We start from the raw sequence: 14,523 nt of genomic DNA, 5'->3' as shown, positions 1-14,523 counted from the left end.
TTCTACGTGCTCACACTAAGGAAACGTCAAACACAAACGATTATGAGTAGTGTTGTAAGAATTCTGCCGATTATGTTATAATTTAAATGTAGTTCTCAATTGAAATGATAGTGAAACCAAGGGATTACTCTAAAGAAACAATTGTGATATTAATTTGATAGTTATATCATCAGTACATTAAGCATTTAAAGATATTAGAACAAAGTGTCTGAAATATGATTCAGAACGGTATTCTAGAACAATAAATGCGTATGTTTAATGAAATCTTCAGTTTTATATTCACACTCCTGACAAATGGTGATATATTGTGCTGCAACGCTTACACAAATGTTTTTAACTAGTTGTAGTGGCATTTGATCTTAATTATTAAAAAAAGATGAGTCTAACAAACTTTTGAACTAATAAAACTTATATAAAAAAATATTTTCATTTTGGTACACTTTTACCCCCATTTACGGCAGAATGACAACAATATTCATTTTGCTCACGCAAGGTTCATCGTGTTCATCATAATTTTTTTTCGTTGTAAATATTTACCTACATTCAACTGACAGTTCTCAAAGTCCGAACACCGAACCATCTCTGCTATCGCAATTATCAATTCCAAAGTAATCCACCAAAAAATTTGACCTCGCCGAGAGAACACATCCCAATCCATCGCCCGAAATGGTTTGCGTTCCGTGTTTCATCATTCCGGTGCTGCTGTTTCTGTGGCACAAATTCGTCCAGCCGATCGTGCTGCGCTTCTGGAATCCGTGGGAGAAAAAGGACAAGGACGGTAAAGTGATCAAAGCTGGCCCCGAGTTTCCCTTCGAGTGCAAAGGTGGCGTGTGTCCGTTCCCTGGAAAGGATAAGAACAAAACTGAGGCAGGAGCTAATACAATTGGGACGACGGCTGCAGAAAGCGGAATAGCTACTGGTGCTCCGGTGATAGCAGGAGAGGAAAGCAAAAAAAGTCAATAGGTAAATCTAGAAGGACGTTATGGAATTCAGTCTGATTTGTGCTGCTATGAATTGAAAGAAATAGTATTGTAGGAAGGCGGTATTATTTTATTTTCAAAAGATTTTTTTGAAACAATACGGACGAAATCAATGTACACGCTCCATGCTATGAAAAAAATATAGATTCATGAGTTGCTTAAAGAATATCTTATTTTTCAACTAACAAATAAACGATAAAAAACAAATTTACAGAATTCTTCATACTTCAATCATTTCATTTTCATTCATTTTGTTTTTTGACGAATTGTTCACTTTAAAATCAAATTTGTACGTTTTTTTTATTACAGGAAGAAAGTAATTGAGCAAATCGGTTGAGCCAGTTTTATCATTTACCTTATATTGAAATATACAAAGTGGATAGAGGTTTTAGAAAATTGCGAAAAGTCCTGAGCAAAGCAGAATTTAGCAGTCTTCCTCTGGATATGAACCTTATTGTATATTCAAAAAAACAAGGCCACCGTTTAATTAAAAGATTCTTTTATATGAGTGGTCATTAATAATTCGAAAAATAGATTGGAGTACGGAACTAATTATGGACAAAAGGTTGTTACTCCCCTCTAATGAGTTAGAGGCAAATGAACTGCAAAGTTTGAAGCCTCCTAGAACAAAGAAAAAGACCTTCCTCTGCCTTCATACTGATTAATCCATAAAGCGCACTGTTGAATTTAACTCTGGTACGTTGGCACACTTGTTGAGAAAGTACGAAACTCCCAGTTGGTCAGCTTGACCTTCATTCCTCCATCTCTGCAGCATCTTCTATTACATTGGCACTCTTTCTCAGCTTCCGTTTAACATTTGCTATTTATTTCTTGATTGGCTGAAATTAAGGACAATTGTATGAGTTGGGGTCTTTTCGGAGGAATTGGCATGATCATGAACGCCATTTCACGTGAAAACTTTTTGTACATTTCATTTCGTTTTCACCGTGGAGTGGGGTTCGTGATGATTAACTCCGTTGTCGTGGTACCACCGAAGTTTACAGCAACTTTTGAGGAATCTTGTGTGCTTTTATGTACGGAAACACGCGTTTTCCAGGCACTCTACTTACAAATGTTGGAGCGTATAGACTGATTTGTAAGCTGTGAGCTAAAGATGGAAGGAGAAACAGTTCCCTTTCGCTGGCATTAATTACATCTGTTATGAAAATGCACCTGTTGCGCTTCATATTTATTATGGGCTTCCTTGCACTTCAAATTATATTATGATTCCATTGCCGGCCCTGGTTACTAAGCTGGGTCCGTAACACGAACTTTAAATAGTCAATAATGACGCTGTTCACGTCCTTACATTCACCATTCCCCTGGTGAATGTTAACATGACATTCACGGTCAGAAGGATCGTCTCCATAGCTTGGTTCCCTTGCGTTTATAATGGAAGGAAAAATTGTTAGTGGGAATGGGTAAGAAGGATCAGGATCCACAGTGGTGAGTGAAGTGATTCTAAAAACGCGAACTCTCTTCCGTTCGGCGAAACGAGATTTCGAAAACAACATCCATTCCAAACGGTACGGTACATTTCGTTATTCATCGTGCGTAGAACGTATGTATTTTTTCTGACCTGAGAAAACTCCTTCAAAAACTCTCAAAATATGTATATTTTTATTCATCACTCGTATTACATTTCAAAATATTATTTTTGGCAACCTGAGATGGTGGCCGTGAAATTTGTTTAATATTCCTCGAATAGACGATATCTTTTTCAACCTGAAAAGGGTACAGATGAAATTCCTGGCTTAGGAGTTTATCGATTTCTTTCTTTACATAATAACCATGGGTAACAGCCATTGCAACAATCCTTCCTAGGTGCTTTGGACTCACTGTTCTGGTTCTCAATAGTATCAGGATCTTTTTCGGACATACTACTATAAAAATTCGTCATTCACAGGCGTAGTTGTCTAATTCTGCTTGCTTGACACAAAATACTCTATTTCACACTATTCAGTTGATTTCTTCCGGTAAATTATTTTTGCGCAAAACTATAGCGATTCGAAAAATTGTCAAAATTGAGAACAGTATTTTATGTCATAAAAAACGAAATTTGGCACTGATTGGATAAGGGAGCATTATGGTATTTCTTTCGTGTTAGTGAGGTTTCCTGGAGGTACGAAAAATATGAATGAGCTCCTGTTTGCCAAAAAAGACTACTACAAACTTATTTCTTGGACTTACCTTGCCGACGTTGACGTTTTTTTTTTCATCCAAAATATATATTTTTATTAAGGCTCATATGGCGTCAACCTGACGGGGCCGGGAGTTCAATATTTCGACAATGTTTGCCTTATAACTATGTTAGTAATATGTAACCGATTACTCGCGGTTGGCTCGAGGTTAGTATTACAAGTGTTTTCGTAATTGTGATGTTGCTGTCTCCAATGCTCTGTACCTGTGCCCGACACGGGATACTTCCGTTTGGGATGCAGTTGACCATTAATCAGCAACGCCCCCTTAGTCTGTACCCCATATCTAGCGTGGTGCGTCTTCTCGACTCGAAGAATCCCACGACGTTGACGTTGTCGTTGATGGTTTTTGTGAATGCGGTTTCCTCCACGGAAAAATATTTAATGCTACTTTTTTCTGTATTATAGTGACTTTCAACACTTTTAGCCGGTACGCCACTTTACTTCCATTTTTGAAGGAATGTCGGGAGTGATAACTGAACTCGTTACCCTTAGCGTGAGAGTTATGGCGGGTTTACATTAGGGAGATCTATAGCTATAGATGGATTTATTCACGTGAAATAGGTGTAAACGGGTGAGAATAAATATGATACACTTATTCGAGGTATATATAACTTGAATAAATTCAGCATATGTAAACGCTTGTGAATTTCTCACTGGTGAGAAATCACTAAAGTTGGATGCAGTTCTACTCCAGGTGAATAAATTCACCGAAGATATGAATATATTCATTATAGAAGTTCACACTAGTGTAAACGGTTGATGCGATTTCTATAAATCTCATCATATTTCTTCATTTGAATATATCACTAGTCTAAACCCACCCTTACGAATGTTACCACTACACTCAAAATTAATTTTAAGCGCATATTTTGGCATCCCAATTACATAGCACCAGTGGCTATGTGGCTAACGTGGTCCTGTAAAACAGCCTTGCATTCCAGCCGGCCTTGGTTCCTGATGTGTCCATTTGGAAGCATGATCTACTTTGGAACATAGTAAGGAAGCATAGAAAACTGTCAATTTTTGCACGAATATGATCTAATTTATATGAATGACTTCATCAGAGTTGGAATTTCAACATTTTTCAATGGCAAACAGAAGCAGTTTCAGCTGCTCCCATGGACTAGAATTAGCGTGATGTTTACCAATATGAGGACTTTGAATTCGATTTCCATTCTGGTCAGAAAATATTTCCTCAAAAATCCTTTGCCGGCTTTTATTGGTGTTGAAAAAATTACAAAAAGTAACAAATCCTGATAAAACATTGTGATTTTGCACTCTGTCTTGTCTGGGTAAGCGTTTTCATGACAATGGTGAAATAGCACACCTGCAATAAATGACTAACACTTTGGCACTAGATGAAATTTGGTCAATCCAGTACCTCATCTCAAAATTCACTGTCCGCAAAGACAAATGTACAGTGTTGACATCTGGTGACAACATTCGTTTCTGTGACACAAATTACTCATTATCAAGGAACGTGAAGTGGAAGGTAAAACGTAATGTCAGAATTGCCGTTCGGACGTATCCCGTAAGTTTGAACTTATTTGTTGGATACCATTCATCCAAACAACACTAAACATTGACTACAGTTTCGCCGGCACGGTTGATTGCCGTTATGAACCAGCACAAAAAACAAAGCTGCAAATTATGCGCTAGTGGCGGTACCACGATCGAAGCATTCCCTGAATCACATTAGCCGAGCCAGCTGGCGGAAGCATATGCATAAAGGTTGCTAGGTTACTATTTTCAACGACAACTGTTTATTTATTATACTGCTTCAAATACCTTCGACGAAATCAAATGTAACCATACCAACGTAAGTAATAACATAAACAAATCCAAACTTTTCGTCTTGCCATTCCTCATACGTCTTTTCTAAATAGTGTAAATTACGAGCCACCTGTTAACTTCACCATCTTGCTCTTTATCAGATTGGCGATCTAATACCATGGACAGACATACAACTGTACTAGCGCTGTACGTGTACAGCGTTGTACAGGTACCACGATAGCATGACACACATACTTTGGTTGTACATTGTACCGCATGTCAGACTAACTATCGACTAAACTATCGAACACAACAAATATGTTTCAATCTGAGTTATTAACTCAAGAGAAAGTCAATGAAAAGAATGTATACCAAATGTTTTGATTCGTTTTGTTCATGCTACCCACCACTAACCGTCTATGGCGCTGCGCACAGTACAACTGTAGCCATGTACAGCGGAAAAATAGGTCGGTACAGGTACAGCGATTGTACCGAGTTGCTTGCATGGTTCTAGCGCTGTACATGGTGACAGACATGCAATTTTCGAAGTACAACGCAAGTACAGCTGTATGTCTGTCATAAGTATAATACTTGCAAAATTTTAAAAGAACATGTTGAAATCGAAAAGCAATTTTTATCAGTGCAAAATGTCTCCACTGATACTCTTCTCTTCTTTCTATCGCGGTGCAGCGGTGCTTATGACTGCTGGCTCACCATCACGTTTGTTTTGATATAGTTTTAGTGCCATCGACAGAAATATCAGTTCATTCTCGATGTCAGTGAATGCTCAAGCCGAAAATATCACCTTTCATTGCGTCCTGATGAAATTTTCGTTGGTCATACACCCATAAACTCAGTACTCGAATTCGCCGTTGCCCATCGATGTGTGTGCAATAAGCGGCACAAAAATGGAACCGGGGCTAGCAACATACCAGGAAAACATACACACGAACACGCTTTTAACCCTCCTGTACTCGCGTGCAAAATCATAACACGTATACTCCCGCACGGTGTCACAGACCGAAAATTAAACTTCTGTGTAATGTTGCCATTGTGTATTTTTCAGGCTTTATAGACATTTAATTGAAGAAGAGGGTATGATTGAATGAAAAAACTCCAAAAATATGTTTTCTTCGTCTTCATTATGTTTTTATAGTCATCTAATTCAGCCTCATCAAAACAGAGAAATTTTTGATACTCCAACACAAATAACGAAACTCGAAGTTTCCACTGTTATTAATTAAAAGTAAGCAACTAAATATAATTCATGGAAGTATAAAGAGCTATACATAAACATAAAAACGTATTCATTGATTGTGGTTTCATTGGAGAAAGAATCGGAACATAGCTTGACTGCATGCTCGAAGCAAACCTATTTTTTACATTTCATGCAGTTGTTCCGTGTTTTTTGTTTTTTTTTATCAAAGAGAAGAATGTATAACCTATTCTAGATAATTACCAGATGATAAAAGTTCTGGAATATAAAGTTTGCATATTTCTAATATTCTTTGTCTCTGTATTCTTGGTAAACTAAGAATTAATGTTTTTTTAGATGGGGCATAAAAAGATTTTATAAAAGGATTTCTAGGAACTTCCTTTTTTTCTTGTTTTCTTGTAGATATTGTCCATCATAAAAAAATATCCCCGAAACTGTAACTGTTAAAAATTACCATAAGCCACCGATTAGTTTATAGTTTACTGTTTACAATTCTTCCACAAGTGAAATTCTTTCAAAAGTGTGTATATGTATGACCATTATATTTAGCGAATAACTATACGAAAGCCAAACATTCATATTCTGCTTTTGAACGTTTGAATCTAACGACGAATATATCGACGAAAAGTTATTATATGGATCCGTTCAATCCAGTTACAAAAGGGACTGAAATCAAATAAGAATAGTCTGGTAATGATCTTATGCATTATATTCAATTAATATTCCACGTCGCTAACTTTAATTTATACATTTCATTCTACAATATTCTAGAATATGAAAAATGGCACTTGTCAAAAAAAGTTCCTCCTATACTCGCGTCGGTGTGTCAGACCGAAAGTGTTAAAAAAGTGGCACACGTCCCCTTTGTACCAACACATGCGATACGCTAAACGATGACGAACGACGAATAACGAAGCTAGAGAGAATCGCAAAGTCGTAGTGTTGATATTTTCTGAGAAATGAACGAATTATTGATTTCTCGGTCTGACAGACCAATGCGCGAGTATAGGAGTGTTAAACGTCTGACGCGGTGTCAGTGAGATGATATTTCTCTTGATACACTGAGAGGAAAATTTAGTAAATATGACGAATTTTTTGGTACATGTTACCAATTCTCTGTGCTCCCGTGGCCGAGTGGTTAGCGTCATAACTAACATGCCGGGTGTTCGGGTTCGATTCCCGTTCTGGTAGGGGGAATTTTTCGTCAAAGAAATTTCCTCCGACTTGCACTGTGATCACGCGTATTCTAGAGCTTGCCACTCAGAATGCATTCAAGGCGTGTTATTTGGCATAGAAATATCAACTAAGTACTAATAAAAATGACGCAAGTAATACTACGTTGAGACGGCGAAGTTCCTCTAGGAACGTTAGTGCCATTGAAGAAGAAGAAGAACCAATTCTCTAGTCATTTTCTACCCTACTAATCATTGGTACATATTACAAAAAAAAGAATGGTAGGAACATATGTCAAACAAACTACAAATTGTTGGTCCAACATTGGTGCAATAACAGTGAAAATTTTGCTTCATATTTGTGAGAGGTAATCATCAGGGATAATGACAATATTTTTTGATAATTATTTTTAATTTAAAAAATTGTATTTGATTGCGTTTAATTCTACTACTATACTTAGAATACATTATACTAATAACTTATTCTATAAACAACATCAATAATTCTCGTTGGAATCATTCTATAAACTGCGTACAAGAGGCAAATTTTAATCGCAGCTTCAACCACCTCAATTTGATGAGCATTTCCAAAGCAAGTTCCCGTTCCTCTTCCTGCTGTATCGCTCTGATTTGCATTAGCTGATTAGCAGAGTGAAGGTAGAATTAGCATGTTTCATCCGTATTTTGTTCTCTCGTGTCCCTATGAAGAAAAGAAATACATATGTTAATGATATTAAATATGCAATAAATTATGTATGTTCACCTTGAGTTTTTTACGGTCGATGATGTGTTGAAGAAAGATTCCAATCTTAAGGCCCATTTATACGTTGCTAGTAGCTGACTTCACAATGAGCAGCTACTGACCCGGTGAACTCGCTTGACAAATGGTTGACTCGCCTTGTCCGTTCACACAATGTGAGCTGCTGACAAGAAACCAGATACCACGACACGGGTTTACCAGAGATGCCAGGCGATTTTTCAAATGTCCATCAAATAGTCAGAAACAGCAATCAGGTCCGAATTTGTCAGATGATTGATCCGAAATCGGCTTCTTTATTGGCAGTTTTCATCTTAGGTTTTCAGTTGGATTTATCATTACACAATTTTATAGCGAAACACACGCTGGCCGTGTTTAAAAATACTTTGTGCTGAATTTATTTTATACTGAAGGTACTATCCGAAAAAAGCAGAAAGAAAAAAGGATTCGGGCCAGAAATTGGATGCAAAGAAAAGAAGCAACAAATACAATATTGAAGTAACTCTACAATGATGATCTCCGAGAGTACAGAGCAGTGTTGAGAATAACACCTGAAAAAGTGAGAAAACTGTTGGATTTAATTGCTCCACAAATATAACGCCAAGATACACTCATGAAGGATGCTAAACCTACAAGAGTGAAACTAGAAATGATGTGCCTTTCTTCTGGAATATCGTTCAGATTATTGTCGAAATTTTTTAAAATCTCGAAAGCATCCATAGCTAAAATAATTCCGAAAGTATGTGGTGCTCCAAATGGCAGTCTAAAAGATTTTTCAAAATTTGATTTATTTCGCCTTGACAGCAGCTTCGTGTACCAATTTGTGAAATAAAAATGTTAGTAGATTTGCAGGAGCAATTAATACGCCTCAAAAACTAAAATAATGAATGAAAATCTACTTTTTCTAAATCGAATATGTATTCTGTTTCTTAGAACAATACTTTTTTGCAAGTTTTGAGTGAATTTTGAATTAAAATCGTGCCCGATAATGATTTTATATTTAGATCCCCAAGAAAACTATTTTTAAAAAACGTGCCCCGTCAGCGTGCAAAACTAAATAATAACGATTCCGTTTAGAAACTATGAGGGTTTAATTTGTTCTTCCAATAATTTTCAAGTCTATAAATATCTTCGCATATTTTCAAATATCTTAAAAATAGAGAAATGTAAAGACAATGTCAAGATTTGGCATCCCTGATTCGAGCGCTAAAATCTGTTTTTGACGTTTTGAGGGATGCGAGTGCGAGTAAATTCAAAAAACTTTGAAGTAGCTCGCACACCGAATCACACATGACACTAGCTGGCATGATGTGTTCACACGGTGTGAGTAGCTGCACTGCAGTAACTGACTAGACCGACTCGTATGTTTACTCGCACCGTCTGAACCCGGCTTTAGCGACAAACTCGCCGTTACCTTCAATCCCATAGCTTGGATGGTTTTTGGTAAACAAGTATTACGAGTCTGGGATCATGCCAGCTGTAAAGACAAGGAAAAAGGTCAATAGTGTTGTAATGTCAGAAAATAACTGATGTTTATCCTTGGCGGGAATATGAAAATAGTTTCCCGACCGAGGTGACTGATGTAATGATGTAAGAAAAACGAATACTTAGCTCCGATTTGTTTATGATGAATGATTGTACTGCATATAATTTTAAGGCCAACTAAAAAAGAAAAAAATGGTATTAGGTCAATTATGTTAATATGGATCAAAATTTCTTGTGATATTTTCCCCGCCGAAAATATGAAAACAAATTCTCGGGGGAGATGAATACATAATTGAATTCAATAAAAACAAAGTGCTTACCTCCGAATCGCTTCGTCTCCAAAAGACAAATGGCGATTGCAAAGTGCGCACATCACAGTTGTTAGGTATGACAATCAAAACAAACTTACTAAATATACGAATTCCTGGTAGGAACATTCATTGCGTCTAACATCTTTTTTACGCAATTTTTGTAATATTTACAAAAAATGTGTATATTTTACCAATGTTTTTGCTACTAAAGATTTGGTAGCTGCTTTTACTAAACTATTTCTCCAGTGCAGTACAAATAAATATATGGCACCACTGAAACTGCCTGGCATTTCGATTTCACACAAATGTCAAATATGACGCACTGTTTGGAAGCAATTGTCATTTATCTATTGGCGCCAGTATCTAGAAAATTTTCTATTCGCTGGCGTGGCCAATTATTTGTGCGATACTTGCGCAAGTAACTGGAGCCGGGTGTTTACATGGCTCTAATAACTAGACTCTAGTGATTGGATTCTTCTACAAGCGCGTTGACTGGCACCATCTAAATCAGCCTTAAACCTTCTGATCGACTGCACCTTCAGGATAGTTCAAAACAGTCTGATGTGTATCCCTCTGTAGAAGCATTATTTCCACAAGGAAGCACATCTTCATATACACTGAGAGAAATCTTTAGTAAATATGACCAATTTTTTGGTACATGTTACCAATTCTTTAGTGATTTTCGACCCTACTAATCATTGGTACATTTTACGAAAAACAATTGGTAGGCAAATATGTCAAGCAAAAATTACGATTTGTTATACCGATATTGGATCAATATTGGTCGAACAAAAGCGATTCGTCGGTTTAATAATGACAGATTTATTGGTCCACGGATTCAAATTTATATTTAATGAAAACAAAATACTTACCTCCGAATTCCAAATTGCACATAAGCAATTATACTGTTGTCCAGCTGTTGTCTAGCAAATCTCCTCGGAGTCAGATTTCTCCATCCCAGCTGTACGCCGCTTCCTGAGGGGTTAAAATAGTGAAAGAATTTTGTCTTTCGGTACTCCCTTGTGTGGTGTTTTCGCTAGAGTACTTCTGTAGAAATGAAGAAGTGGCGGATTTTAGCAAAAGAGGCTTGTTTATAATTGTATCATGAACCTGTTTACCTGAAAAATTCGATCGCGAGGAAGTGCTGTTGGTGAAATCCTTACGAACAAGCGGAGCACGGATTTTATTTTTGTTGATTAATTTTAGTTTTTCCACTCATTGATTTTCTTTACTGTTACGCTGCTCCAACGTGCCATACAATATGTAAATAAATTGTTATCTACGCTTAGAAGCTGAAAAAAGATATTTAGATATAGTGAATCAGAGCAAAAACAAAACGTTTACCTCCAAATCGCTTCGCTTCTAGTAGAAAAAAGGCGACTGCACACACATTTGCTAGGCATGAAAACACACAAGGTTACAAATGCTATGTAGTAAAATATACGAATCTTTGGTAGGAATGTACTTTGCATCTGACATCAGTTTTACCGAAGATTGGTAATATGTACAAAAAATGTGTACATTTTACCAATGTTTCAACTACTAAAGATTTGGTAGCTGCATTTACTAAAGTTTTTCTCCAGTGTAGATATTTGTTCCCTTCCACTGTCAGCTGATCGAAGATGCGTATGAAAAATTCGGGTGTTCATTCTCAGTGAGACAATGAAACGAATGAGTGTGGGGAATAATGCAAAAACCAGCCGTATGACACCCGCCATGTTTTTGATGCCAACATCTCACCAGGGGTACGACTAAAACGTCAAATCCCTCATATTGCCAGTGTACCCAATATTGCTGCGGTTCACTGACATTTTGGTTCTATCAATTACTGTTGTTTACAACTCGGTCCGGTTATATAGTCGAATAGTGGCTAACTTCAAACTCCATGATAATGTGAACACCTCCATGTGAAACCGAAATATGAAAATCGCTCATGCAGTTAGAATAAAGCAGCGCATTTTTCGATTTCAATCCTCGTAAATGATATGTTGATAAATAAATGACGCCATATTGATTTTGATTTTGGGTAGCCTATATTCAATTGATGTCTAACCCCTGCATCTCACACGTTAAGGCCCATTTATACGTTGCTAGTAGCTGGCTTCACAATGAGCAGCTACTGACCCGGTGAACTCGCTTGACAAATGGTTGACTCGCCTTGTCCGTTCACACAATGTGAGCTGCTGGCAAGAAACTAGATACTACGGCACAGGTTTTCCAGAGATGCCAGGCGGTTTTTCAAATGTCCATCAAATCGTCAGAAACAGCAATCAGATCCGAATTTGTCAGATGATTGATCCGAAATCGACTTCTTTATTGGCAGTTTTCGTCTTAGATTTTCAGTTGAATTTATCATTACACAATTTTATCGCTAAACACACACTGGCCGTGTTTAAAAATACTTTGTGCTGAATTTCTTTGAACTGAAGGTACTATCCGGAAAAAGCAGAAAGAAAAAAGGATTCGGTCCAGGAATTGGATGCAAAAAAAAGGAGCAACAAATACAATATTGAAGTAACTCTACGATGATGATCCCCGAGAGTACAGAGCAGTGTTGAGAATAACACCTGAAAAAGTGAAAAAACTGTTGGATTTAATTGCTCCACAAATACAACGCAAGATACACTCATGAGGGATGCTATACCTACATAAGTGAAACTAGAAATGTTGTACCTTTCTTCTGGAATATCGTTCAGATTATTGTCGATATTTTTTTAGAATCTCGAAAGCATCCATAGCTAAAATAATTCCGAAAGTATGTAGTGCTACAAATGGCAGTCTAAAAGATTTTTCAAATTTTGAATTATTTCGCCTTGACAGCAGCTTCGTGTACCAATTTGTGAAATGAAAATGATAGTAGATTTGCAGGAGGAATAAATACGCCTCAAAAACTAAAATAATGAATAAAAATCTACTTTTTTAAATGGAATATGTATTCTGTTTTTTAGAACAATACTTTTTTTGGAAGTTGTGAGTGAATTTCGAATGAAAATTGTGCCCGATAATGATTTTATATTTAGAATCCCAAGAAAACTATCTCAAAAAGAAAACGTGCCCCACCAGCGTGCAAAACAAAATAAAATGAGTAAAAAAACTTTTTAAGTTAAACGGTTTATTTGTGATTAAACATAATAATGTACTAAAAGGTAGAGAAAATAATTAGGCAAGTTGCAGTTAGTAGTTATCACACCTCTCCTTCATTAGTCTAGGGCATTGATAAGACTAAAATAAAATAGTGGGACATATGATGAAATCACTAATTGTGGATAATGAAAATGAATGGATTTTATAATTTAAAAAGTTTTTGTTTACTCATTTTATTTTCTAGTTTTTAGTACATTATCTGTTTCATTAGAATATTTCTCTACAATAAAGGCATTGTACTGTATTCTATCAGTCAAAAAATTTCATTTGATACCGATATTGAGTAGATTGCAGAAAATACATAGTGTGTTCTCCAAGTCAAGTTCGTTGGTTTGATACACATATCTCAATCAACCTTTTTTTTGAGATGATATGGAATCAGCGATTTTGAGCGGAGGCCAAATTGGATTTTTCAAGATAAGCAGTTTTAAAATGACAGCAGTTCCTATCCGGTCAGTTCCTATTGGTCAAATTTCTATTACTGTGGGACAATCCTACAGACATACATACATACATACGAACAGTTCAAGCTAAATAAAACCGTTTAATAAAGTATATTGCTATTTTGTGATTGCGGCCATCTTGGATTTTAATTTTTCATGATCTACTGTGATCTACTATTCAAGCCCTTTCATTTGATACCCATATTAATGGTGTTTTGACATAATATGTAGTCCGCCATTTGGTAGAATTTTGATGGATTTGCATTTTTCACAAATAACCGTGTTCTGCTAGTCAATCCCTTTCATTTGATACCCATTGTTACGGGGGTTTCGGAGGTTCTATTCAGCACGCGTTTTTATCAATGTATAGCGAGCTCAAAGCTGTATTTATTAAGAGAAACAATAATTAAACAAGAACTTTACATTATTAGGTTTTACCTACATTTGATCTCCTCGTTTTAAATTCAAAGCACGACAGGATGATTCAATTATTTAACAATTTGGGAATTCAACTTTATTTTGGGTTCTATCTCTACTTCTTTTTTGTGATTAGCAAAGAATGTGTGGTACGAGAGAAGTTTTCAGAATGACAGTGATGACAGCTAGCTGTCAATGATTGTCTGGGTGCGTCATGGAGTGGCACCGTCCGGATGCGCAGGTTCAGATCAAGTCATCAGTGGCGTAGTTTGCTTCCCCCCAACACCCATATTAATGAAGTTTTGGGAAACTATGTAGTCCGCCATTTAGTAGTGGCAGCCATCTTGGATTTGCATTTTTCTTAAATAACTGTATTCTGCTAGTCAAGCCCTTTCATTTGATACCCATATTGATGGGGTTTTGGAAAACCCACATTGATGAGGTTTTGAGGAAGAAAGGGATCCGCCATTTTGTAGCGGCCTCTATCTTGGATTTACAAGATAATGAAATACGCAGTTTTGTAATGACTACAGAGATAAAGGTGTGTTCCAAATTTCAGATCAATCGGTCAACAAGAAGGGGGTCAAATTTCTACTAATGTGGGACATGTTACAAACATACAAA

General features: G+C 36.6%; 1 protein-coding gene and 1 long non-coding RNA gene across 2 annotated transcripts; one reads left to right on the top strand and one right to left on the bottom strand.

Annotated features, from left to right (window-relative positions):
- Window positions 1-553: 553 nt before the first annotated feature.
- Window positions 554-1,205, top strand: LOC129761907 (UPF0729 protein AAEL015238). Its single transcript, XM_055759751.1, has one exon. It carries the CDS (start codon window positions 667-669, stop codon window positions 961-963), a length of 297 nt encoding a protein of 98 aa, XP_055615726.1. The 5' UTR covers window positions 554-666; the 3' UTR covers window positions 964-1,205.
- A 9,568-nt stretch (window positions 1,206-10,773) lies between these two features.
- Window positions 10,774-11,415, bottom strand: LOC129763485 (uncharacterized). Its single transcript, XR_008740939.1, has 3 exons — window positions 11,240-11,415; window positions 11,014-11,187; window positions 10,774-10,942 (listed from the first exon to the last, which is right to left on the bottom strand). It is a non-coding gene; the product is annotated as an uncharacterized LOC129763485 (long non-coding RNA).
- Window positions 11,416-14,523: the final 3,108 nt, after the last annotated feature.

This window comes from Toxorhynchites rutilus, chromosome 1 (genome assembly GCF_029784135.1).
Source record: "Toxorhynchites rutilus septentrionalis strain SRP chromosome 1, ASM2978413v1, whole genome shotgun sequence".
NCBI lineage: Eukaryota > Metazoa > Arthropoda > Insecta > Diptera > Culicidae > Toxorhynchites > Toxorhynchites rutilus.
The sequence above is the reverse complement of the archived record's forward strand: the minus strand, read 5'-3'. Positions and strand labels throughout refer to the sequence as shown.

Bases quoted from the DNA above. Each gene is read 5' to 3' on its own strand.
- LOC129761907 (XM_055759751.1), top strand. From the start codon at position 667: ATGGTTTGCGTTCCGTGTTTCATCATTCCGGTGCTGCTGTTTCTGTGG.